Raw genomic sequence first — 23482 nt, 5'->3', positions numbered from 1 at the left:
TTATGAACGATTGAAACAGTCAGTAACAAGTTTAAATGTACAGGGTATTGTCACTGAATGTTCAAAGGGTGTATTTTAGATCATTACATGAAAATGAGGAGCTCATAATTAAAGTACTTTAATTGTAAGCCTTCTGTGGAAATGGGATTAACTCTTAATGCCAGAAATTAATGGCTAGTGGAACATCAGACTAACATAGATAAGAAAAGCTGTAACATTTACCAGTCTACTAGTATCTAACTTCCATTTTTAGCAGATAAAAGTTCCTGGAATTTGGGCTAATTCCATGGTACCCAAGGCTGGATCCAAAGCTTGGCTTCACGTTTCCTGGAAAGAGATTAATTGAATAGTAGCCCATAGGCACTTCTCAGTTACATGAAGCAGCTGGTCAACTCATTGAAAAGTGTTCAATACAGTAAAAGTGTGTTAATATGAGAAGATAATATAAGAATGAAGCTGTTGCTTACTAAGTGTAGACCAGCTTATTATTCTGGTGTAGCCATTGGTTTTCAGTAATGGGAAAGAATGTGTGCCATAACATCTAGGAACAGCAATTAGCAGCCTTTAAAATGTCCTGTATTGCTTATGTTCCTCTCTCAGACCTCTCTCTTTCATTATGAAGGATACATACATTCATAGACTGTAGAAAGTTTTTAGATTAATCAATTTCTTCACTTAACTGGGGATTTTGTGAGCTGCTCCACATAGAATCTTTAAAAGTTTGCCATGAAACTAGTATGGTTCTGCCAAAGACTTTGAGGAGCTTACTACAACATTAGATATGAAGGTAAATACAGTTGTAACACGCTTTATGACACACCCTTCCACTGTCCTTTAGGTGTGCATGTCCCAACACATATAAGTACCATATTATCCAGAAATAATTTCATCAAGCAGGATGGAACAGTTTTCAAATTACAAGAGTATTTTCAGATGAAAACAATTTAGACCACAATTTAGAGCAAGGAAAGTGGAAATGTAAAGTTTAGCATATTCTTTAGCAACTAGAGGATAAAGTTCAGAAAGACGAAAGTATTCAAATAATTCTGAGGGGTTTTGTTGAAATGAATTTCTTATTTATTAAAAAGACAACACATTCTCAAGAGAGCATCTTCTGCAGTGAAATAATTTACTTTCTTCATATAGACACATCATACACAATGTTAACAACCATGAAAAACAATACAAAATGCTTTCAAATTTAACAAGTAGAAAAATATAACTAGTATATATGGCAATTGTGAATCTAATACTGTACAGAAGTATTTATGAATTTTTACAAATAAATTATAGCTTAAATGCCCTTTTTAAAATTTCTAAATTTACACCAGAACATAGGTTCTCATGTTTACCACTAACTTGCCACAAATGAGTGCCAGTCAAATGTTCTGCCAACAAGCTCAAAAAATTTCTTATTGGGCTCATAGAAATACTCGTGCAGTTTCTCGAGTAACCGAGTATCTACTTGTGGGTGAGCTCGCCCTTTTGACTCATGTAAACAACGCTCCCTACCACTGTCCCTTAGGCAGTAAAAGCCTTTAGTTTTATTGAAATAAAAATTTGAAGCATTTATCTGTGGTGATAATTTCAAAAATCTCTCTACCTTCTCTATTTCTGGAAAGGGATCTTTGATTAGTTTATCCCCATCTACAATGTGGATATGATCAAGGGGAAAATACTTCAACCAGTTCTGCATGTGAACGTAATATAAGCTTCTGTTTATTGCCTTGTAGTCCACATTGAGTTCACCATCTTTAATCAGGAATTGTTCAATGGAGGGATACGGCTTGTGCTTTTGCATGTGGTTATAGAACACTTGGGTGTAATCTGACAGTACTCTTTCGCTTGGGTCTCTTAAAATAAGGAGTAGTCTCATCGATTGGTTCATGTTATAAACTCTTTCAGGCACTTCAGGTGATGTGAAATATGCTGGAGTTTTTTCCACGGTAATCTGACTGGGATAAGAGAATGGCATTTGATTAATATACCATTGCAATCCATTTCTATAATGATCTTCCCAGTCAAAGAAGTGAACTTCACTTTCTGCTGCTGCAATATCAGGATGAAGACTCAACATCTCCAACAAAGCTCTTGTTCCACCTTTCCTCACTCCAATTATGATAGTCTGTGGCAGCTGCCGGCACGATCCATTAGAATGAATGTTTTCCTTGAAGTCATTTTTCTGAGATGTTTTCTTTAAAAGCTCTCTTTGAGCAGACTGAGCAGAAGTCTCAGCCTTTGAATTTATAGCCGGTCTGGAAGGCACTATCTGAGGTTGAACAATGAGCAGCACAGCTCCCAGCAGAAAAGCTGCCATGACAGAACTTCTTTAGTCTGGTTTCACTCAAGCAGGTAATGGGGCATCGAGTGATTTCCACCGAGAACAACCTTTAAAAGTTGTTTTTGTTTTGCTGAGTGGATGCGTATTTCTCAAACAGAAACTTTTCTGAGAGAAAGAAAAAAGAAAAAGAAAATAAGACAGGCACGTTATTTTATACTCAGCTGTATGAGTACTAAAGCCACAATGCATATATCTTTTGATTTTCAAAACTGAACCAACTTCTTTAGATTTCCCAACTCTAGCTTCATAAATCACTGGAGGGAATTAATTCTTTAAAGACAGCCACATACAATAATGCCGTGGAAAACTGACTGCAAGTCACTGGGAGACATGAATATTCTCAATCTCTTTCTAAGACCCAAGATTTAGATTTTATTATTATTTTTAAATTTTATTTCAGTGGAGTTGAACTAGTGCTTTTTTTGTTTTTAAATATGCAAAAATAGGCCTATTTTAGAAACAAAACGAAGGGCTTCAACAAGGAAACTTCCTCAAAGAAGGTCACTTAGTCTCCTAAGGGAACAAGATCATCTATAAGGTTCCTTTCCAATTCAAGCCATTCTATGAATTTATGTTGTGACAGTAACCTGAAAGTAAAACCTCCAGGGAAAAAGGTTCATGTGATATAAAGAGAAATGTAAGAAGGCCACATTCTCACAGAAAGAAGTTAGGAAGGGCTCTGAGTTAAACTGTGGACTGGTCGCACCAATGTACTACTAAAAGCTGTGGTCCCAGTCAAAATATTTATGGACAAAATACACAATGAATATCGCTGAAGGTAACTTCCAGTCAGACAGCCAGTCTGATGTAAACAACGAACTTTACCCTTTATTTATATATTAAAGAGATGTTTAAGATAAAGGTCAGGATTTTAAATGCAATGTTTGAAGTGAAATTAAAATGGCCTCACACATAGATCTTTTGGATGGTCATGTTATGAGCTGGCTGTGTATAAGAGCTCCCTAGATTTGGAAGCTTCTATAAATCCTATCGGCTCAGTGGAGGGCTAGTGTTACTGTAGTTTAAGTGTTGTCATGATATTTAGAAGTGGAAGCCATGATGGCAGACCATCTGACTGCTCTACCTTACTGGACTACTGTGATTATGAATTTAAGCTCAGAACAATGCATACTGTACTAACTAATGAAGGCTAAAATAAGAAATTGCATATGAAAAACCTGAGGAACTGCAAGGGCTAGGTTTTGGAAATTCTCTAGAGAATCTGAAAAGAAGCTATTGACTTTTCCACAGTAAGCTAAGTCCCAGTGTGACAAGGACTAATGACTTGTTTCCAAGTCATCTAGAAAGTTGTGTGATAGCTTTGCATTTACAGAGGTCATGACTCCATCCTGAATGGAGCAGGCTGGCTTTGCTTCCTGATGCCTGCTACTGATTATTACTTTTCTGCTTTCCCTTTTCTAATCACTTGTAAAGGGCTACAGGGCAGTGGTATTGTTAGGAGGCAGAAATCAAGGCTGGGAGGAGAGGGAAGCATGTGCCATGACACATCTGAAGTCAAAAGAGCTGTGCTTCTCAGGGTGCCTGTGGCCTGTGAGCTCCTGGCCATGTCCTGTCTTGGACGCAGAGTTGTGCCTTAGGCTATTCTGTGATGTCTGATAGTGAGAAAACTTGGCAGACAAATTTGTTGTTCCTCCATTTTTTTTTTTGTCTCTGTTAAGATTTTTATGTGATTGAAAGAACTCTAGTTCAGCTGTCAATTTTCTGCTCTTTCCCTGTCCTCACCATTCTCAACTAAATCTACTTCAGTTTCAAAAATAAATAATCCTTGTTATTAGCCCTCACTAAGGTTGCCACGGGGAGGGGGGGAGGGGGGTTGTGGATTGGACAGCAAATAATTCAGTATTGGTAAATACATGGTGGATGTCCACACTAAATGTTCTGACACCACATTTAGTAGTAATCTGAGCAAATGGCCTAATTATATCAGTGCCTGATGGGCAGTTCAGAACATAAGAGCAAGAAAACATCAACTCTTCTCGAATTTTAAGGTCACAGATTAAAGGAATAGCCACTTACTGCAGAGTATATTTTAAGAGTTACAAGCTCCATAAATAGTACGCTTGAGTCGTTGTCCTAACACCTTACTGGAAAAGCATAATAGGATTTCAGAGAAAAGGTTGAATTGATGTTGAAAGGAGTTAAAACCTAATGGTAGGAACCCTTATTTCTATAGCAGTCAGTTTGAAATATACTCTGCTACCAGGCGAGTTGTGTGATAAGCACTACTACTCTGGAAAGATTAACTTAGGGTTAGCTAAGATTAGCTACTAATCTCAAATATTAATAAGAAAACGCAGTGATCCTAGCAATTATTTATTTTATTTGGGATTATTGTTTTTAAATGCATTGGGATTATTTGATTTTAATGAAAATAGTTTGCACAGTACTCCACCACCAACTCCTTTTTATTCAAGCCCTTCTATGGCTGAGCATAACATAGGAAAGTTTTAGGGGAAGTAAAATTCAGTTAAAAGTGCCTGAACTGTAACTCTGCTTTTGTTTTGGCTGGCATTGCTCTTTGCTTGTGGGATATTACAGGTGTGATACCACAGGACACAATGCAGGTATTCCCTTGAGCCTCAGTCTTCCTGTTTTTAGCTGAAATACCTGGGGGGGGGGGGTGGGGAGGACCTTATTTTTTAAATAAACAAAACAGTGCTTTCTGTTGCAACATGAGCCTCAGAAGAACATGGAGTGTCTATAATTTGACCATATAGAGTTTGACATTATTTTTTTTTCTCCACAACTGTTTATTCAGGTACAGATCAGGAATGCATCAAGTGTTCCACACTGCTACAGAATTCATAGCGTTTACTGTCTTTATGCACATCAAATGAACCAAGTCAGTAATTATGCCATTCCAAATCTATAAGCTATTGTTGCTTTACTCGCTAGCAATAGAGCTTTGTCTGCTTTCTCCTTCTGGACTCCTTTGTTTCTTTCAAACAGATCGGAACCAGTTACTGCGTTGTGTTAGACTAATGCAACACAAAGGACATGAGTGTTCCTCTAAATTCAGCACAAAACATATGTTGTGTGGGCAAAGCGGTGTCCAGGAATAAAACTGCATGTAAATTGGTTGTCATTCAGCCTCCTTCTCTCTGCCCTCTTCAATGCTTTGAACAGATCTGCAATTTGGTGGCTAGAATTACTGCAGTTTATATAAAATGATGCAAACATGTATTCCATAGCTTTATAATTTGTGGGTCTGAAAAACTGTTTCAACAATAATAAGCATGCACTGAAGATTTTATAGCAGCCACTCTGCCAAATTACTTTTCTGCTTTAAGAATTCTCTTCACTGCCTCCACAAGTCATGCAGAGCATACATGACTGCACTCGGTGACTTTGTAGTTCAGATTAATACAAAAATTTAACTGACAGTCATTACCATTGCATTTGCTACAAGTAAACGAGCAAGTTGGTAAAAGAAACAGTTTATGTTAAATGACGCTTTGAAGACCATACCAAGACTGTTCAAGAAGTCTAATTGCTTTTTCTTAATCTTTTCTTTAGCTTTCTCCAATTGATTAGTAAAATGTGCCATACTATTTATTCAATAAGATTCGGTGTGGACAGTGCCAATCAGATTAGCTTTCATGATTAAAACCTCTTCCAAAAGTAATAGTAATTTGGAAACGAGTGGAATCTTTTCTCACTAAATACAATAAAAGCGGTGCAGCTGTCGTATTTCAGTGACTTCTAAGCATATTACAGTACTCTTTGAAGTTTATGTCACTATTTTATGACTTCTGATTATCTCTTAACACATTACCATGGCATTTTAATGCCTTGGTATGTTTATCTTCTCTCAATAAGATGGCATAAGCTACCTAAATTATATATAACATTAAGTTTTATTAGCATTAACAAAATAAGATTGATAACTTCATTTTGCCTGGGCATGGTGTGGGGGTGCGTTCAGGAGCTGAACTTTCCAAAGAACATCAAGTTGGCTGCCAGGACAGGAGGGAAGGAACATACGGACTGGCTGTAGGGCAGCCCTAAGTGGGAGGTACTCGCTGCTGGCAACCTGACAGTGAACACTTCACAAAACAAACAAACAATCAACACAGGTGGTTTAGCAGTGCTAATGGGCACATTTGCTGCCAGGACAGCAACTGGGAAAAAGATGACTACATGAACCCTTTCTGTGCACGTGGAGATATCTTCAACTTTGTTATACAGAAGCTATGGTTTTATCTTTTCCCGAGTTGCTGAGTTGTAGGATAAGATGCAGGCATCCTCACCTGCTCTTTACAGACCTGAAGCCCTCCAATGGAGGGATTTTCACATACATCTGCAAAAACCCAGGCTGGCCCAATTGAGAACTACAGGTCAGTTGCTGAGACTTGTCTCTAGAGGGAGATCAGAGCTGAGAAACAGAGGGAGACATTCTGCTCTTCAAGATATGCTCAGAATTGCAGATGTGCTAGAAGCCCCAGGACAGCTCATGGGTTGCATTTTCCTTTGCCCTAAAACTGCAAGTTTGGGCACTCAGGAGTCAGATTAACATCACTGGTTAAAACTAGCTGTGCTCACATATCTACTACATGGACTTCTTCTGTTGGGAGAAAAATCCATAGCTGAGCTAACCCTACAAACACCTTTCTGTACTGACGAAATGCCAGCAGTGTGAACATTTGTATTCAGAGATGCATTTTAAGAAAACTGAACTAGATCAATTCCAGTGTACTTGAAACTCATCGGGTCATTGAAATGAACTGCGTATATTCATCCCCTCTAAGAGGAGATGGTGTCTGTCATAGGATACATTCCTCAGTTGTAAGAGCTCTTTCGAGTGACATTTTGTATCCCGTTAGCACAAAACACACAGCTATCACTTCCAGCTCAGTCAAGAGCTTCTCGTGAATGGAAAAGGAGCAAATATTTTTTTTCCATCTGATCTAGTTTATAGAGCATCTTATTTCCTTCAAAATATACCTTAGAAATATACTGTTTTGCTGTTTTTAACTGTTCAACTGCCTTCCAATGTCCTCTTTGTGAAGAGGTGCTTCCCACACTTACCCCATATGCTGTTTTTAAAATCGTTTAAAGCAACATACGTCAATGAAATGCATGAACTCTAGTTTCCACTAATTAACTGCAGGCAATTGCCTACTTTAGTAAGTGTTACAGAAACAACTGCCCTACATTAACCAGAACTATGAACTGAAGCCATAGACCTGTAGGGGCATAAACTATTGGTCACCTTATTATATGTTAAAAATAACTATCTGTGCATTAAGAAGAAAGGTGAAAAGGTAAGAAACTGTATTACAGTCCCTAAATTATACTGCCCACCTATTGCCTTAGACTACATTTCATGAGGTATATTAAAAAATACTGCACAATGAGTAGAGATTAAACCATGAGTTTCACTTTTATAGTCAGCATGTTAAGAAATCTAATCATCATTTCAGTGCAGTTAGGGTGATATATTGTCTATCTAATATAAGACTCTGGAAGTATTGTTTAAAAAGTCCCTAAATTTTGTTTAGGGAAACTTAGCAAGCTGAGCAAGGTTGACTTGATAGGAAGTATTTTTGGCTGAGATCTGCTCTATGTCTGCACCTGCTGTGATAAATACAGTTTATACAAATTAGCTAGGTCACCAGTTCGTCCCTTTTAAAGGAGTAGTTCAGCTCCAGTGTGAGCAATAAAGCAGGAAATTTATAATAGACTGTGGTTATATATAACACTGCACTCTTTTTCTTAAGGTCAGAAGGGACCATTGCAGTGTTTCATGCCAGGAGATCATAAAAATTTTTTAGAAGAGAGAATACCCTACATTCCTGAGAACCTTATGCAGGTAAAAAGAAAATAGGACATTACAGCAGAATAAAAATAAACCTGAAAAGCTCAGAACGCACAGAGCTTTTTTGTACTGAATGGTAATATGGAATCCCCTTACCACCTTCTTCCAGCAATTGCTTAATACCTTGGAGGAGTTTTTTCCCTTAAAGAGAGGGAAACGCTGTATTACAGCCTTCCTTGTGCCCCTAGAAGCCCAAGCATTCCTTTAAAAATGCAGAAGCTACCTCAGTTCCCAATAAAAACAGGTCATGACCTAATGAGGAAGCAAAAATCCATTGGACAGCATTGCTTTCTAATTCACTGAACCTTATCCCTGGAAAATAATCTTTATGAAAGGCAGCTCTGTCCATCCTGACCCCCCCTTCTATAGAAGGGCTCACCTTAACAGAATGTACTGAAAGAGAAACACAGTGCATGAGGCAAGCCCATTTCCACTAGCCCTGCTAAGCAGCGCTTTCTTACCACCCTACCAACGTGGGTCGTGTCTCAAACATCAGCAAGACATTGAATATGATAATAGAAAGAACATATACAAAAAGAAAAAAAAAAAAAAAAAGGTAAGTAACCCTCTAAGTAATCTATCAGGTTATACTCAAAGCTGATTTCTATCTGCCTCCTTCCTGGTACTCAACTTGAGAATAATACTGGAGCAGAGGAGTGGTGAGGTCGTCCCTGTATTAGACTTAATTAACCCAATCCCTTTACTGAGCAGAGCACTGTGTAGTGACCTGGAGGGAACCTTCCTGCTTGGGAGTGGGAAGCGAGGTGACCCAGCTGGAGCTTCCACTGGGCTGCCCAGAGATATTTACAGCTTTCTCACTCTGATTATCAAAACTTCTCAGGGAATAGATCCATCTGGGTCTGCGGTAGCTTCTTGGCTCTGGGTGACATTTCTGGGGGTGGAGAAGGAGAAATCCCAGGCTGATCAATAGGCTGAAAACATTTCTGGCTTCCTCTATGTATCTGTACGTGCATGTATTCTTATGGACTGGAAAACTGTTTTTTTATGGGCTCCAATTATGTGCGATGTCTGAGCATTTTTACAGCTAATTCAGAATAATCAAGGTAGTGTCCTCACAAGGAGGAGGCATGGATGAGAACCTGGCAATTCTGGGGTTGGAATTTGCTCTGTTAAATCAGTGCCACTCTGCTGCAGCAGCTGGCTTGACTTCAGGTGTACAGTCTTGGTACTGACATACTGGAGGCAGTCATTTGACAGTGTAATGTCAAAAAAACCCTGCATTTTCCAAAAAGGGAAAGGGAAAAAAAAAGGTGGGTGCTGAAAGGCTGGATGTGTGAGAGACAGCTACAGCTGATGCTAGTAGCTGCACTGTTACTGAAAGGTGCTCATTTCTGAGTAAGGTGGGAAATGCACTTGTTCAGGAGCACAAGAAATGCTGACATATATATATATGCGTATGGAGATGTAAATAAATAAATATATAGTAATATTTTACCATTTGCATATGAAGTTTGAAAGCCAGACAATTTATGGGCATATACTGAACAGAACCTGTTCTGCTAAGCATGCCTCTCGCCACACACACTGCAGAGGCTCGCCGTGAGAGCAAGCAGTGAACGGGTCTCCCGTGCCAAGAGGACGTCCCTGCAGGCGCCCCATCCCCACACCACTCTAGACTGGTATTCAGAGGACTTGCCAGATATTTCTGCTCCCCCGAAGAGGTACAGTTGAGGTGAAAGCCCTCAACTTACTGCACAGAAAGGAGAGCGCTCTGTGTTAAATCTCAGCCAACAAAGCTGATGGAATTGCTCGTATCTAGCTGGTGCGTTTCCTTCACCCAGGGCATAAAGACATGATAAGACTAAGACTGTCACTGCAGCCTCACAGCATCTTATCATCCCCCCACATTTGAACCTCTCTCATCCTTAGCCCTGAAACCCGCTCAGAGCAGCAGTGCCCCGTGCCTGCGCTGTTCTATTCTGGGCAGTTCACGTATGACAAGCAGAACAGAAGTGCGCTCGACGGAAGGTCTTGCCCTGAGCCCACCCCGCCGCACCTGCCCGGCTCCATCGCCCGCCGTGGGAACGGAGCAGAGCTGCAGAGCGGAGCTCCGCGAGCTGCCCTGCCGCCAGGTAGGAGCCCCGCGCTCCGCCTGCCGAGCCTCCATCGCTCCGACACATCCCCGACCGGGAGCTAAGGAAACAGACCGCCCAGCGGACAGATCGGGACGGAGCCCGCTCTCTCCCCACTCTTTCCCCTCCCCGCTCCGCACAGCAGCGCACCCCAAACCTTCCGCGGGACCGACCCCCGAGCGTCACTCACCGGCGGGGCGCGGAGCCGTGGGGCAGCACCCGCCGTGCTGTGCCATGAGCGCCCGCAGCCGTGGGAAGCGCTCCCAGTGCTAGAAGCGGCGGCGGTGGAGCGAGCGCCCGCTGCCGCCCGCCTCGCCCGCCTGGAAGCGGCGCCCGGCAGCCGCCGCCAGCGCGTTTGTACGGCCCCCGCCACGCCCCGACGTCGCGTCACGGCTCCGGCCCCGGCCCGTGGGCGGGCACGCGGGGACGGCCGGGCTGAGCGCTCCCTCGTGTCCGAGCGGTAGAGGCAGGGCAAGCGGAGTGTAAGGTGTGGAACGGCTACTCCCGATTGAGACCTGCCCCCTCCGCTGATGGCACTGTTTCCTGGACTTTGCAGAGTGGCTTTGATCTGTTCAGAAGTGTTCTTTGTGCCACCACGAGAACTCAAAGTGGGATGGATGCACGGGATGAAAGAACCTCCCAAGGGCAGTGGGAGAAAGGCTTTCCAGGAATTTATTTAAGCCTCAGGGTTAATCTACTGAAATAGATCTGTGTTTGCATTGATTTGTGTACGGTCAATAATATTTTTTTTTTTTTGCAAGAGCCAGTGTATTAGAAATATTGATAACAAAATGCTTCTCTATTTATTCATATGAAAGAAAGAGGCGAGCTCATTTCTAGGTTGACTTTGGTCAGTTCAGCCCCGCTCCCGGCCGAGAGATGTCATGCAGTCCTTTGCACAGCAATCCTTTGTGCAGCCGTCTCCTGAGTGCAGGTGTGGGCTGTTCCTAAGGGACTGGCACTGTTTGTGCACAGGTCTTGGCACAGTTTGCCCAGAGAGAAAACTTGCGTAATAGCAGATCAGCAGCCCCCTGGCTGCGGTTGGATGGCAGCCCACGGTCTCTTTGCAGCTGAGGGTCAGTATAAGATTTCCTGATTTATAACTATGTTGTTGTTGTTGTTGTTACAGACTCTTCTGTTCTGTAGTTCTACTCCATAGTTTTGCTTGAAAAGAACAGCTGCTTGTGCATCAGCGTGGCTGGAAATCTACTCTCCAATGGCATGCAGTGTTATTGATTTAGGGTTTGGTGTTTAAAGTTCCATCCATGCTGGCAGAGCTCTTTGCACAAGCACTGCAGGGTTGTGTTCTCACTGTGTACCAGGAAGCATTTCCCATCCTCCTTCCTTCCCACAGTGGCTCCGTGGGGACTGCAGTTTGGCACGAGCCAGACCCAAGCACTAGAGAGCACTCTCTTTAAATATGCCTTGAAGAGAGAGGCTTCCATCACCTTTGGTGCAGGATGCTGTGACACTGACTGTGACACACTCACTGGTCGCTAACTCCTTGAGTTCCAGCAGTGATAATGTCAGCTCGCACGTGCTTTCTACACCAAAAAACAGCTCAGTGCACTGCTGCTATGTCAAACTTCACATGCTGTGTGTTTTGTTAAATCCTTCTCCTTCAGTATTAGTGTGCAGTGGCATTATAACAGAACCAATCAATTATGGGACTCTGCTTGCTGACTTCTGTTGAGGGATGCAGAACAAAGATGCAATGTTTATTTAAGTAACACCATCAATTTCAAGTGGATTAAAAATGTAGGTATGTGGGGGAGTTATGTTGTTTACAACTGATTGTCTGCCTCAAGCCCTGAGCAGGCAAACTTTGGTGAGGCCAAATTAATTAGTAAAATAAATATGTAAGTGAATAAACATCACTGCATTTTGTTTAGGAAGCAGTATCTCTAAACAGAATTCTAACAGAGAAGCAAGTGCAAGTACTTCAGGAAAAGCAGGATAGTATAACAGAATTTCTTTTGATGCTTTTTGCATATTTAACCTATTTTTTTTCCTGTCCTTAAGCTTACTAAATCAGTTCAATGATTCTTTTAAAGCAGTAGACATCTTCAAAAACTGAACTTTTAATCTGTAAAATATTTTACTATTCAAAAACCCAGTAGCATCATCTTTTTGCTTGTATTTAATAACTTTGATGGGTGGACTGTTTGTTGGATGAGGAATGGGTTGTCAGATCTCACCCCAAGAGTAGTGGTCTGTGGCTCAACATCTGTATGGATGTTGATCAACTTCAGTGCAGATAAGCCGTGCTGATTAACTGTGCTCTTCATGGCACAAAATTTGTTCTGGCTTTCTTGCAGACAGGTAAAAACCCAAATGCTTAAATGTTGTTCAGCTGCTAAAAATTCAGTTATATGGGATCAATATTTCTTCTGTGTGATCTCTAAATCAGATGTGATAATACATATTCCATGTTTTATATCAAATCTTGATATAAAATAATCAAAGGATGAAAAAATCACAATTTATTTAGATAGTTTGGTTCAATCGTGAAACCATCAAAATAACAAGAGAAAATATCAGCGTGTCTTAATCTGAAGGTATCTACCTGTAGCTCCAAGCCATTGCTTTAATGTTATCAATCACTATCCCTGGTAGATTAAAGATATGTTTTACTCCAAAATACTCTTTCTTATTCTAAAAAACTTTCAAATTGGAACTTTCAAACTTTCACATTGGACACATTTTCACAAGGCTTTGGTATGGAGCCCCAGCTGACAGTGAGGTTTCAAGAACTATCAGTTTATCCATTCTTAAACTAAATCTGGTTCTACTGACGTGTACTCCTTGCTTTCTAAATTCTAAATTTCTGATTACTTACGGAAGTCTAGATCAGTTCTGTCTGCGTATTTCTCTTTCTGAAGCAGATGTGTAATTTCCTCAAAGCAGATTTGGCATGATGGTGGCAGCTTCAAATGTGGGAAGTCTGGTAGAAGTTGTGCAGTAACTACCCAAGTGCTGTATTTTTATTCCATTAATTGAGTACTGACTAATCTAGAAGAAGGAAATGAGAATTCCTAAAGTCAAAAGAATGAGAAATTAAAATTATCCATGCGATGTTGCCAATATTCATTCGTACTTCCCTCATACCCTGAACAGGAGGATGTGAAAATGGGATGTTGGATACATGAAAATTCCAGCATATCCTGGATGACTGACACGTACCATGCATTCTAAGGAGAGAGGCGTTCCACCCATATGATAGACAAAATGAGAGCTGCTTGGAGAAGTCAGTTCTGCGTGTGTTGATGACAAGTCACTCAGAGCTATGGTCAGAAAATACAGGGACAGAGCTGGAGACAAGGTCAGTGCTGGCGACAGGAAGGCACCCGGCTTCCCTTAGCAGATGGGGGTGCCTCTGTGGCAGCAAAGGAGGAGGTAGTGACTCACGGGAAGTAGTGCAGCCTCCAGAAGGGGACTCAGCACAGAGGGGCTGAGGTGTGCTGCATAGCTGACTCTGCAGCTCTGGGACTGGCTGAGGTTGTTTCAAGCAGGCTGGAGAGTCACTGATTCATGCATCACTCCTTCTCAACCGCATTTCCAAATTTTTTTTCAATCCTCGTGCCACCACTTCACTGTTACTCCCCATGTTTTGGAAATGCAGAGGTGGAAAAAGCTGAAAAAGCAAAGACATGAAGATTACTTAATTGAGACAACACTTAAAGCTTTCTCTGTATAGTCTACATCAGCTGCCTGTTACATAACAAAGTGCACATTTGTCAGGTTGAAGGAATGCAGTTATGACTTAAGCAATTTAAGACAATTCCAGCTCACAGATTTCTAGATTTGTCACTGGGAAATGCAAAGGTGAAAGCAGGAAGTATTGCTGCAATCCTGACAACTCGGGGAATTCAGAGGTTGAGTTATAAAAGACATTTAAGTAGACATATTCTAAAGCTGTGTTAAGGTTAGGAAAAAATAGGTATGTTAATTCAGGTCTGAAATGTCAAGAAGACAGGTTGAATTCAGGAGTTGTATGTAAAGATATGAAAGAAGTGCCCATCAGGTGTGAAAAGCAAAGGACATGAAAAGGAAACCATGGAATGATGTGTATCTTAGTATCATAGAATCACAGATTCGTTCAGTTTGGAAAAGACCTCTAAGATCACCTAGTCTAACCACTAGTTCATCCCCACCATGCACGCTAACCATGTCCCTCAGTGCCACAGCTCCAGGGATGGTGACCCCACCAGCTCCATGGGCAGCCTATGTCAGTGCCTCACCACTCTTTCTGAGAAGAAATTTTTCCTGATATCCAACCTGAAACTCCCCTGGTGCAAATTAAGGCCATTACCTCTCATCCTATCGCTGTTACGTGGGACTCCTGCCTCCTTTCAGGTGGTTGGCCACGTGGGGTTGTAAGCCAGCCTTTGCTCAGCTGACATACACTGAAAATGTTCCCGTTTCCTACACATTTTGGTTTTCTTTTCTCCCCAGAGGCAAGTACTAATGAAGTGCTGAAGTTGGGTGTGACAGCTTGGCTTGCCGCATGGGTACACTCACAAAAGCTGGGTGGAAGGTGAGGTATGCAAAGGGAACTCTTAAAAGGGAAGAGAATATTAATTCAGTGATAACATTGAACCTTTCCAGTGTTAAAAATAGAGGATTAGTATGAAAATTCTGCATAGCCCCACCTCATAGCACAGATGAGAATTTGATTTAGAATGGCCTCTGTTAAGCATACAGCAATACCATGGCATGCTAATATATTTCCTTTACACAAAACATCTCAAGTTTGTATTTGAAGCTCCAGGAGTTCAGCACTGAGGAGCACTGAGTTTTATACTGCTGTTAAGTAAGGAGATTGCCAAAATCCTGTCATTCAGTATGAACATTTAAAATCCATCTTTTCCTTTCCATATCTGAAGTGCTGTTTGTAATAAGAAAATAGGGATTATTACTTAGTTATGCAAGACTGGGGATGATGGCTTTTGCCTGATCTGAAGAATGTTTGGTTTAACAAAGTAAAGGGAGAATAAAAGATTAGTAGTAAATTGACAATGGATGAGATCCAGGTTCTAGAAGATGTGTCAGACTTATTACAGTTCTGCAAGTAATTAAAGTTTTACCTCTGAGAATGCAGTACCCCTTTAAGGTATGGGTTTGCTATATGAAGAGGAGAGGGATAGAGACACAGTGATAACTGGTGTGGTATAGTCTGTGCTGGTGATGAGAGCTCGGGGCAAGAGAGGCAGAGGTGATTGTGAAGTTTTTGCTGTGGTGCATATTTTTCCATCTTTCTGTTCAGTTTGACATCCTAAAGACAGCAGAGCTTTGCAAGGCCAGCATGACTTACGGTGCTGAAAAGGCCGATCTGTCCTTTTCCATCTCTACCTCCACACTGCCAGACCCGCTGGCTGGGCAGCATTTGCCAAAGGAGCAGAAAAACAACCAGTGCTATCAGCAGGAGAATTGTTTCCTGCTGGTTTCATTCCTCACTGAGGCTTTGCCCCAGCTCAGTTCTGCAAACCCAGCATGTGGCCAGGAGCCCTGTTTTCAGTGGTTCTGTGCCATATGGGTATTATACACTTGAAACTGGAGGAAGAAAAGTTCAATGCTACTCTTTCCCTCGGGAGTCACTAGCAGCACACAGACCATTTTACTGATGTGAGGTGACAGCAGTCCCAACACCTGAGCCCTGCTGTGCAGTTTCACATCTGAAAAAAAAAAAAAAAAGAAGTAAATATGGTGAGAGGAGGCAGGGCAAATGGCTGACTGCATTCGCCTTCCCATTCAAGCATTATTATCCTTCCAGACTTGTAATTTCAGAGCCTCGTACATTATTATGTGTTCAACCAGAGAGAGAGAGAGAGAAGTTTTTCTAGTCACTGCCATCTAGAAATATAAAGAAATAGCCAGACAATCTCCATAAAGCAGCTTAGTTCTTTGGTCAGTTAGGAGTGCCAGGTCTCAAATTATCTTAAGAGAAAAATTGTCATGCTGTTCATAATTACAGCATTTCACTATTTTTCATCTCACATTTTACAGGGTGTAACTGTGACTGAGGGTAGTATTCTGCATTTGTCCTGCCCCCTTTTGTTTTCTTGTACTTGCCACCTGCTGGAATGTGTTACTAGATTTTCTTCTGTATCACCGTGTACTATAGAAGCAAACCTCTGTCATACCAGTATTGTGTGAGCAGTGAAAACTTTAGAAATAGAAAACAGATGTGAAGTGATCTGCATACTCTAATTAATGCATACTCACCTGGTTTTCTTGCCTGATGAATTTATTCTCTGCAACTCAAATACACACTTGCACAAGCTAGGAAATACCTACCCATATCTTCTAGCTCTTCTGCTAAGGGACAGACTTTACCTAAAGTCCAGTGTGCCATGGGCTGGGCTCAGAGAATGGAGAACTGTGCCATGCACAGCTGTCCAGGAGCCTGATAGCATCACAGTGATGAGGCACTTTACTCCCAGTTGAATTATCTGGGATGGTTGCCAGCTGCCAGCTCCGAAAGAGCTAAGAGTGAGAAAGGCCGTGGCCCACTTTCCTTTCACACAATTGGCAGGAAGTGAAACATACTGTGTTTTTTCATGAGCACTGGGAGTGATGGGACACTTCCTAGTTGTCGTTTCCCTATACAGAATGTAACCCAAGACTGGCACCCAGTGTATGGTCATCTGTTCCCTAGGTGAACACTATGGGGAAACATTTTTCTGATTATGTGGTTTTTACCTATTTCAAATAGAGTACAGCATTACTAAATGGACTGGAAGCCTGAAGCAAGCAGTGATTGATCTTAAGAGTAAAAAGCATTTAAAGTTTTGCAATAGCTACAGTATAGCAGTAGAGGTATGGTTACCTTAGATTAAAAGAACACAGACAGGAACTTGTACACTTTGCGGTCTTTATTAGACACCAAATTCAAGGTTGAACACTTTAACCTGCCAGATGATATCAAGCATAACTGTGCTCCTTTAATGACAATGTTGCTTGTAAAAGACTTTTTTTTTTCTTCTTTTTTTTCTTTTTTTTTTTCTGCAATGATCTCTAACCCTTAAGGCTCAGCCACTCTGATTACCTAAGTTTGCAAGTGATTCCATAGAAATCAACTGACTTTGCAGAGAAAGGTATGTTCAACAGAGAAACAGAAAGACTCAGGCTCTTATTAAACACCAATAATGTATAACGTAGGCTGGACTATGTCTGTCTTTGCTACATTTAACTTGCTGCCACCACAATCATTAGGATTTCCAGGCACAGACCAACTGGGTTATGAGTTCCAGATACAGAGTGAAGTTCAAGGAAATGAGATGACCCGTGTTGCAGACATAAGTCAAGTTCACTGTAAAATATATATTGCTCTAAATTATCATTGTAAGAGTAATAAAATGAAGCCATTTTTGTAAGTTTCACAGTGATATATTTTTATGAGCATAGAGCTGCTGTTTGTATAAATTCAATAGAGAAGCTGTTTGGACTTGTTTCAAATTTCTTTAGCTACAGGGGAAGAACATTTATTCCCTATTTCACTTGTTAAAGAGAATGAAAAGCAAATCTTTTATCTGTTTACTAGAAAATACAGCTTTAATGAAACTCATTACCTTTCTCAGTCTGGCTGTTTTGAGTTGTATAGAGATGAAATGAGGTTGCCTAGACATTGAAGGACAGGACTGACACCAGCTCTCTGTGGGTTTTTCAGAAGGTACAAACTAAAATTGGTTAGACAGATTCAGCTGAAATATTTACCCAAATCATATTTTCAAGTCAAAATAATTCAGCTGAGAATAGCTTTTGTTGGAAATTGAAGGAAACCAACTTCTCTGTGAAATTCTGCCTAGAGCTTTTGAAGTTTCTGGGCTTCATTCTTACCCTACTTACTTAGCATCCTTGGCGCTGACTTCATTTAGTGGGTCATCCTGACTTCCTGCTTGCTACTCTCCACCATCAGTCCTCGAACTTGCTAAATGCTAAACTGTAAGTAACCCTATTGTGAAAAATCATCAGAAAAATCGGGTGATTCTTATCTACCTAACCATAGGGCAGTGTGTCTTCTATAGGGCCATCCTGACTGAAAGACACCTGTACCAGAGTTGGAGAAAGTTTTATTATATCCTTAGGACCAGGATTACTGTAGAGTTCTTTAATGGAGCAGGGAAGGAACCCCAAACCACTACTCTTTCATACTCACTGTTAAGGTCATTCTGACTTCATTCAAGTCTCAAACTGATTCCCTTTTGAATCTGTTTCAATGCAGTTTGAGTTGTAACAGTGGCAGTGCCTCTGGGGTCTGTACTGGCTGTATAAGGAACCACTGTTCTGGGGATTCTCCTTGGAGATGTTCCTAAGTTTCCAAAGAAACCATATTTTATGAGTTGGTAATTTTATTTTTTCAGTAACAGGAAGGTGCCTCATTGACGAAAAACAAATGTGAAAAAATGTCATTTACAATAACAATAATTTTTTCTTGAAGACTCATGTCTTCCCCTAGAGTTATTGTCCTTGCTTAAATGGCAGGTATATGTCTCATTTTGATGACCAGCACAGAAATGAAGGACAGAAATGCACTTTCATCAAAACTTTTTTTTTCTTTTTTTTCTTCTTTTTTTTCCCAAAAGAAAAATTGCTTCGTCTTTCCCACTATCTTTTCCTTTTTTTCTTCTTCTCTCTCTCAATTAGGGGCATGATAAAAGGATTTATTATAGGGTAGACTACTCAAATAACTGTATATATGTGAATATTATCTGCTTTACTACAAGACAGTATTTCATGGAAATGAACAGGTTTAATATTCATCCTCTTTTTAAGCTCATGTGTCTCTGTGTAAACACTGTTTTTTACCTCACCTTCCACCCTGTTTTTCCACAGAAGATAAGATAGCAGCATCTCAATTCACTTGGTTTAATACAACAAGAAGTGAGCAGAATTACAAGCTGCAAGTGCTACACCAGGGAGGGAATAGCTAACTAACTTTAATTGTGGGCACTTCTCTTCTACTATTTGGCACTGGGTCATCATAAGCCTGCCTTAGCAGCTACCAGCAATTAAAGGTATCTTGTGGCTAACTAATAAAAGCTTTTATCTCTTTCTTAATACAGTTTCAGACTCACTGCTAGAAAAATTGTGTTGCAATAGTCATTTCATCTGCCTTAATACTACAGTTTTGCAGCCCAAATTAAGAAACATTTTGTCCTTACATTGCAACAAAGCCATAGTAGGGGTGAGGTGAAAAATGAGGCAAATGTATCTAAATGTGAATTGCTGATTCTGCTATTACTAACTCTGAAGATGAGAGATTGAATTTTAGAGCTGTGGAATGAGCAGGAAATAGCACAACCAAAAGTTGCTGAAAGGAGAGAGCGAGGAGGAGGTCAGTGTCAGGGATGATGAGTGACCAATTGTTTCAGCAGAGATCTCACTTGAGATTTGCATAATCTGACTGCTACTCAGAGTATGAGCTTGAGCTTCTTCATCCTTATAATTAATCCTCCTAATCACTAAATATTTATACTGAAATGGTGAAATAGTAGAAGGTGGTTTGAGTCCTCTGGGTGAAAGGGACAATGAAATGAGGAGAATTATTTTATTTATGAAACTTTTTTTCTCTCTCTCTTTTATTTTTTTTTACAATTACTTTGTTTTAGAGCAGCAGCTGCAGCATTAATTACTACCTAGATCTTGGGAAATACCAGGTTGGAAGGGATCTCAGGAGGTCATCTAGTCCAACATGCCCGAAGTCAGACACATGGTCAACTGTCATGTTCTTCCACTAATTGTCGAGTGCTTACTTGTCTGCATACAGTGTCCAGCTATACAGTCAGTATATGTATTGGAAAGCCTATGCTGTATCTACCTTATTTGGCATTTTATTACTTCCTTTTATTCTGCCATTTTCCTACCATTTATTTTATTTTCAGTTACAGTCACTTCTTGGCCTAGCTTAATTTATTTCCATCCTTTATTATAGAATCATCCTTTCCTACCCTCTCTTATTATAGGAAACATTTTTGTCATATTAGTCTGTCATGTTTCTCTTTTAAAAACCTGCCTAGACCTTTTTTCACCAGGGAAGACATTTATGCTCAAAAAATTCATTATTAGAACTGGTAAATCTTTACCTGCAGAGATAACTTAACTTACTTTCATTTCCCTAGAAAGTCTGGGATTTTTTAAAGCACAGATCTAATTTCTTACTTCTAGTTTCTCATAAGAATACATTTTAGTATTTAAATTTGCTAGGCTAGTGTTTCTGTCTGCACATACTTGTATGTACTGGAATATATTTCATAACTGAAGAGCGTCTGGCTAATACATCTATATATAAGTATATATAAGTATTTGTATGTACTGACATTTAAATTTTATATAAATATCCACATAGTAGATAATGCAGCTGGAAAGACTTTATTTTATTTATTTATTTTTTGAGTTACACCGATTAAATCTCTTTTTTTTTTTTTAATGTTATCATAAAAGGAACCTTCCAGTTTGTGAACATCAGCTCGCAGTCTTTTCTCTAAATCAAATGAAGGGAAATGTAAGCAAAAATGAACTGGAGTTAATTAAAGTGTATTTTTAAGCAGTCTCACTATAAAAAGCTATTAAAATTATCCTCCATTAATGAGTTGCAGCTTGATTAGAAAGTCATTTTAAACCCTTGGTCTGTTCTTAGTTCTGTGGGAGAGCAACAATAAAAACTGTTCAGTTTCTTTGTGTAGAACTCAATAAGAAAAGTGTGCTAATGTACACTGGCTGCTCTGGTGAACAGTCTTGTATAAGCCTGATTCAACTAGACAAATGACCTGTTTTTTAAAAGAGATGGAAATGTTTGCAGTAAACCTCTGGGCAGACAGATGTGCAGAGGGTATACAGCTACTACAGAAAAGATGTTTATTCAAATTCTTCAGACACAGAAGGTCAAAAGAGCTTAGTTAAAAGTCAACCAAAGAAAATCAGCATTTGGGACTAAATCCTTTTCCGAGTACATAGGCTAAATACCTCAGCCACCTTTTTTGGATATCAATGGACTCTGGAAAACATTGCTCAATCACTCCTAGAAAGTAGCAGAAGGAAACTGTGCTGACTACTCCTGATGTTTTTCTTTCCCTTTATGTGCCTAGAAATGATTTCCAGGGTTATCTCCATCACCTTCTCAAGGACTGATGTAAGACTAGGTGGCCCCTAGTTGCCCAGGTCCTTCTTCTTACCTTCTTCTTATTGCTTGAAAATTGGAATGACATTTGTTCTCCTTCCGTCTTTGGGCACTTCTCCCAGTCACCATGGTTAATCAACAGTTATTGAGAGTGGCCTGGCAATGACATCTGCCAGCTTTCTCATCAGCACACTTGTGAGTGCATTTCATCAGGGACCATGAACTCATGTACATACAGTTTGCTTAAATGTGCCCTTGATTCAGTTCCACCAAGGGTATGTCCAGCTTTTCTGCCTCTGATTCCTGAAGGCTGGTCTTGCTAGTAAAAATGGAGGCAATGAAAGTATTTGGTGCCTCAACCTTTTCCCCATCCTGTGTAACTAGTTTCCCTGTCTCATTCAAAAATGGGTCCACATTTTCTTTGTTCTTCTTTTCATCACCTTAGTACTGATAAAAGCTCTTATTCTCTTTGAAATCCTGTACCATATTCAATTTCAGTCAGGCTTAGATTTTCCTAACTGCATCTCTGCATGCTTCGACAGTGTAGTACTGCTATTTTCTCTGCATCCACCTTCTTTATACTTCATTTTAATGCCCTTATCCCATGAAATTCGCTCAAGAAGAGTCTGATGAGGCAAGTCTGCTCTCCTGAAGTCAGCACTGTGATTTTTGTGAAGTCCTTTGCAGAGGCAAGTTATTAACAGTGTTCTCAAGGACATTGCTGGATTGCTTATGCCCTGCTGCATTGTCCTTCCAACAGATGTTGGAATGGCTCAATTCCTTCATGAATACCCAGGGCTGTGAATGGGAGGCTATGTGTGGTGCCAGACAACAAAATAGGATTTTCAAGTATGGTAACTGCAAGAGGAGATCAAAACACTGCACTGATACTCGATGCAGATGTTCCCCTAAAAAATCAGTACAAGGAAAAAGTGGAAGCTTTTAGTGTCTTTTTGCCTCAGTTTACAATTAATGACATCTTGGGCTGCCTGATCCTTAAAGACTATTACAGGTCAAGCAGTGAGTTTTCATCTATGGTGAAAAAAATTGTGAGGGAGCAGTTCTATCAGGTCAAGGTTTGTAAATCCAAGGGGTCTGATGGGATTTACCCCAGAGCACCAAGGGAGTTAGCAGACATTACAGCTGGAATTTACCAAAGGTCACAGAAGTCTGAGACAAGGGGTTTTGCAGAGGGATCTAGATACTTTGGAGCATTGGGCAATCATCAATGGCATGAAGTTTGACAAATGTAAATGCTAGGTTCCACACCTGAGTCAGAGAAATGCTGAATACAGGTACAGAATGAGAGGTGAGAGGCTGGAGAGCAGCTCAGCAGGAAGGGCCCTGCATGAGCCAGCAGGGTAAGCTGCATTTTGGGCTGCATTAAACACAGCATAGCCAGCTGGCCAAGAGGTGATCCTCCCACTATATTTAGTGTTGTTGTGGCCTTATCTTGACTACTGTATGTGGCAGGAAGGCATGTCCAATGAGGAGAGGCTGTGGACACTTGGCTACTCTAGCTAGGAGAAAAGTAGGATCAGAGGCCTCACTGATCTCTGCAACTTCCTGAGGAGGGGAAGCAGAGAGGAGGTGCCTGTCTTTTCTCCTAGTAACCTCTGACAGAACACAAAAGAATGGCATAAAGCTGTGCCAGGAGAGGTTCAAACTGAATATTAAGAAAAATGTCTTTACCATGAGAGTATTCAAAAACTGGGGCAGGCCTCCTAGAAAGGTGGTTGCTGACTCATGCCTGTCAATGTTCAAGAGGTATTTGGATAATGTTCTTAATAATATGCTTTAAATTTTGTTTAGCCTTGAAGTGATTGGGCAGTTGGAGTAGATGATCTTTGTGAGTCCCTTCCAACTGAAAGATTCTCCCCTCCTCTCCCTTACTCTCTCCTCCTCTCCCCTCTCTTCTTCTTTGTTGTAATGTTTCCCATGCACTGCAGAGAGGCACTCTAGCATGTTGTTTCTGGAAAGGGTTTTGGGGATTTTCCCATATGGGGTTCCCTTATGCACTTCCTTGAATACTTGTGAAAAGAGGAATAGAGAGATGCTTTTTTTCAGTCATTTTATGCTCTGTTTCTGCT

The 23482-nt window shown here is 40.6% G+C and overlaps 1 protein-coding gene across 1 annotated transcript; it reads right to left on the bottom strand.

Annotated features, from left to right (window-relative positions):
- Nucleotides 1-525: 525 nt before the first annotated feature.
- On the bottom strand, nucleotides 526-10579 carry HS3ST1 (heparan sulfate-glucosamine 3-sulfotransferase 1). The gene is made up of 2 exons (XM_065735772.1): nucleotides 10464-10579; nucleotides 526-2446 (listed from the first exon to the last, which is right to left on the bottom strand). The coding sequence occupies exon 2, from the start codon at nucleotides 2315-2317 to the stop codon at nucleotides 1355-1357; it is 963 nt and encodes a 320-aa protein (XP_065591844.1). The 5' UTR covers nucleotides 2318-2446; nucleotides 10464-10579; the 3' UTR covers nucleotides 526-1354.
- Nucleotides 10580-23482: the final 12903 nt, after the last annotated feature.

Source organism: Cyrtonyx montezumae, unplaced genomic scaffold (assembly GCF_038088225.1).
Source record: "Cyrtonyx montezumae isolate F1298 unplaced genomic scaffold, pur_monq_1.0 scaffold_2, whole genome shotgun sequence".
In the NCBI taxonomy this organism is placed as follows: domain Eukaryota; kingdom Metazoa; phylum Chordata; class Aves; order Galliformes; family Odontophoridae; genus Cyrtonyx; species Cyrtonyx montezumae.
Note: the sequence above shows the minus strand (reverse complement) of the source record. Positions and strands in the feature narration are given on the sequence as shown.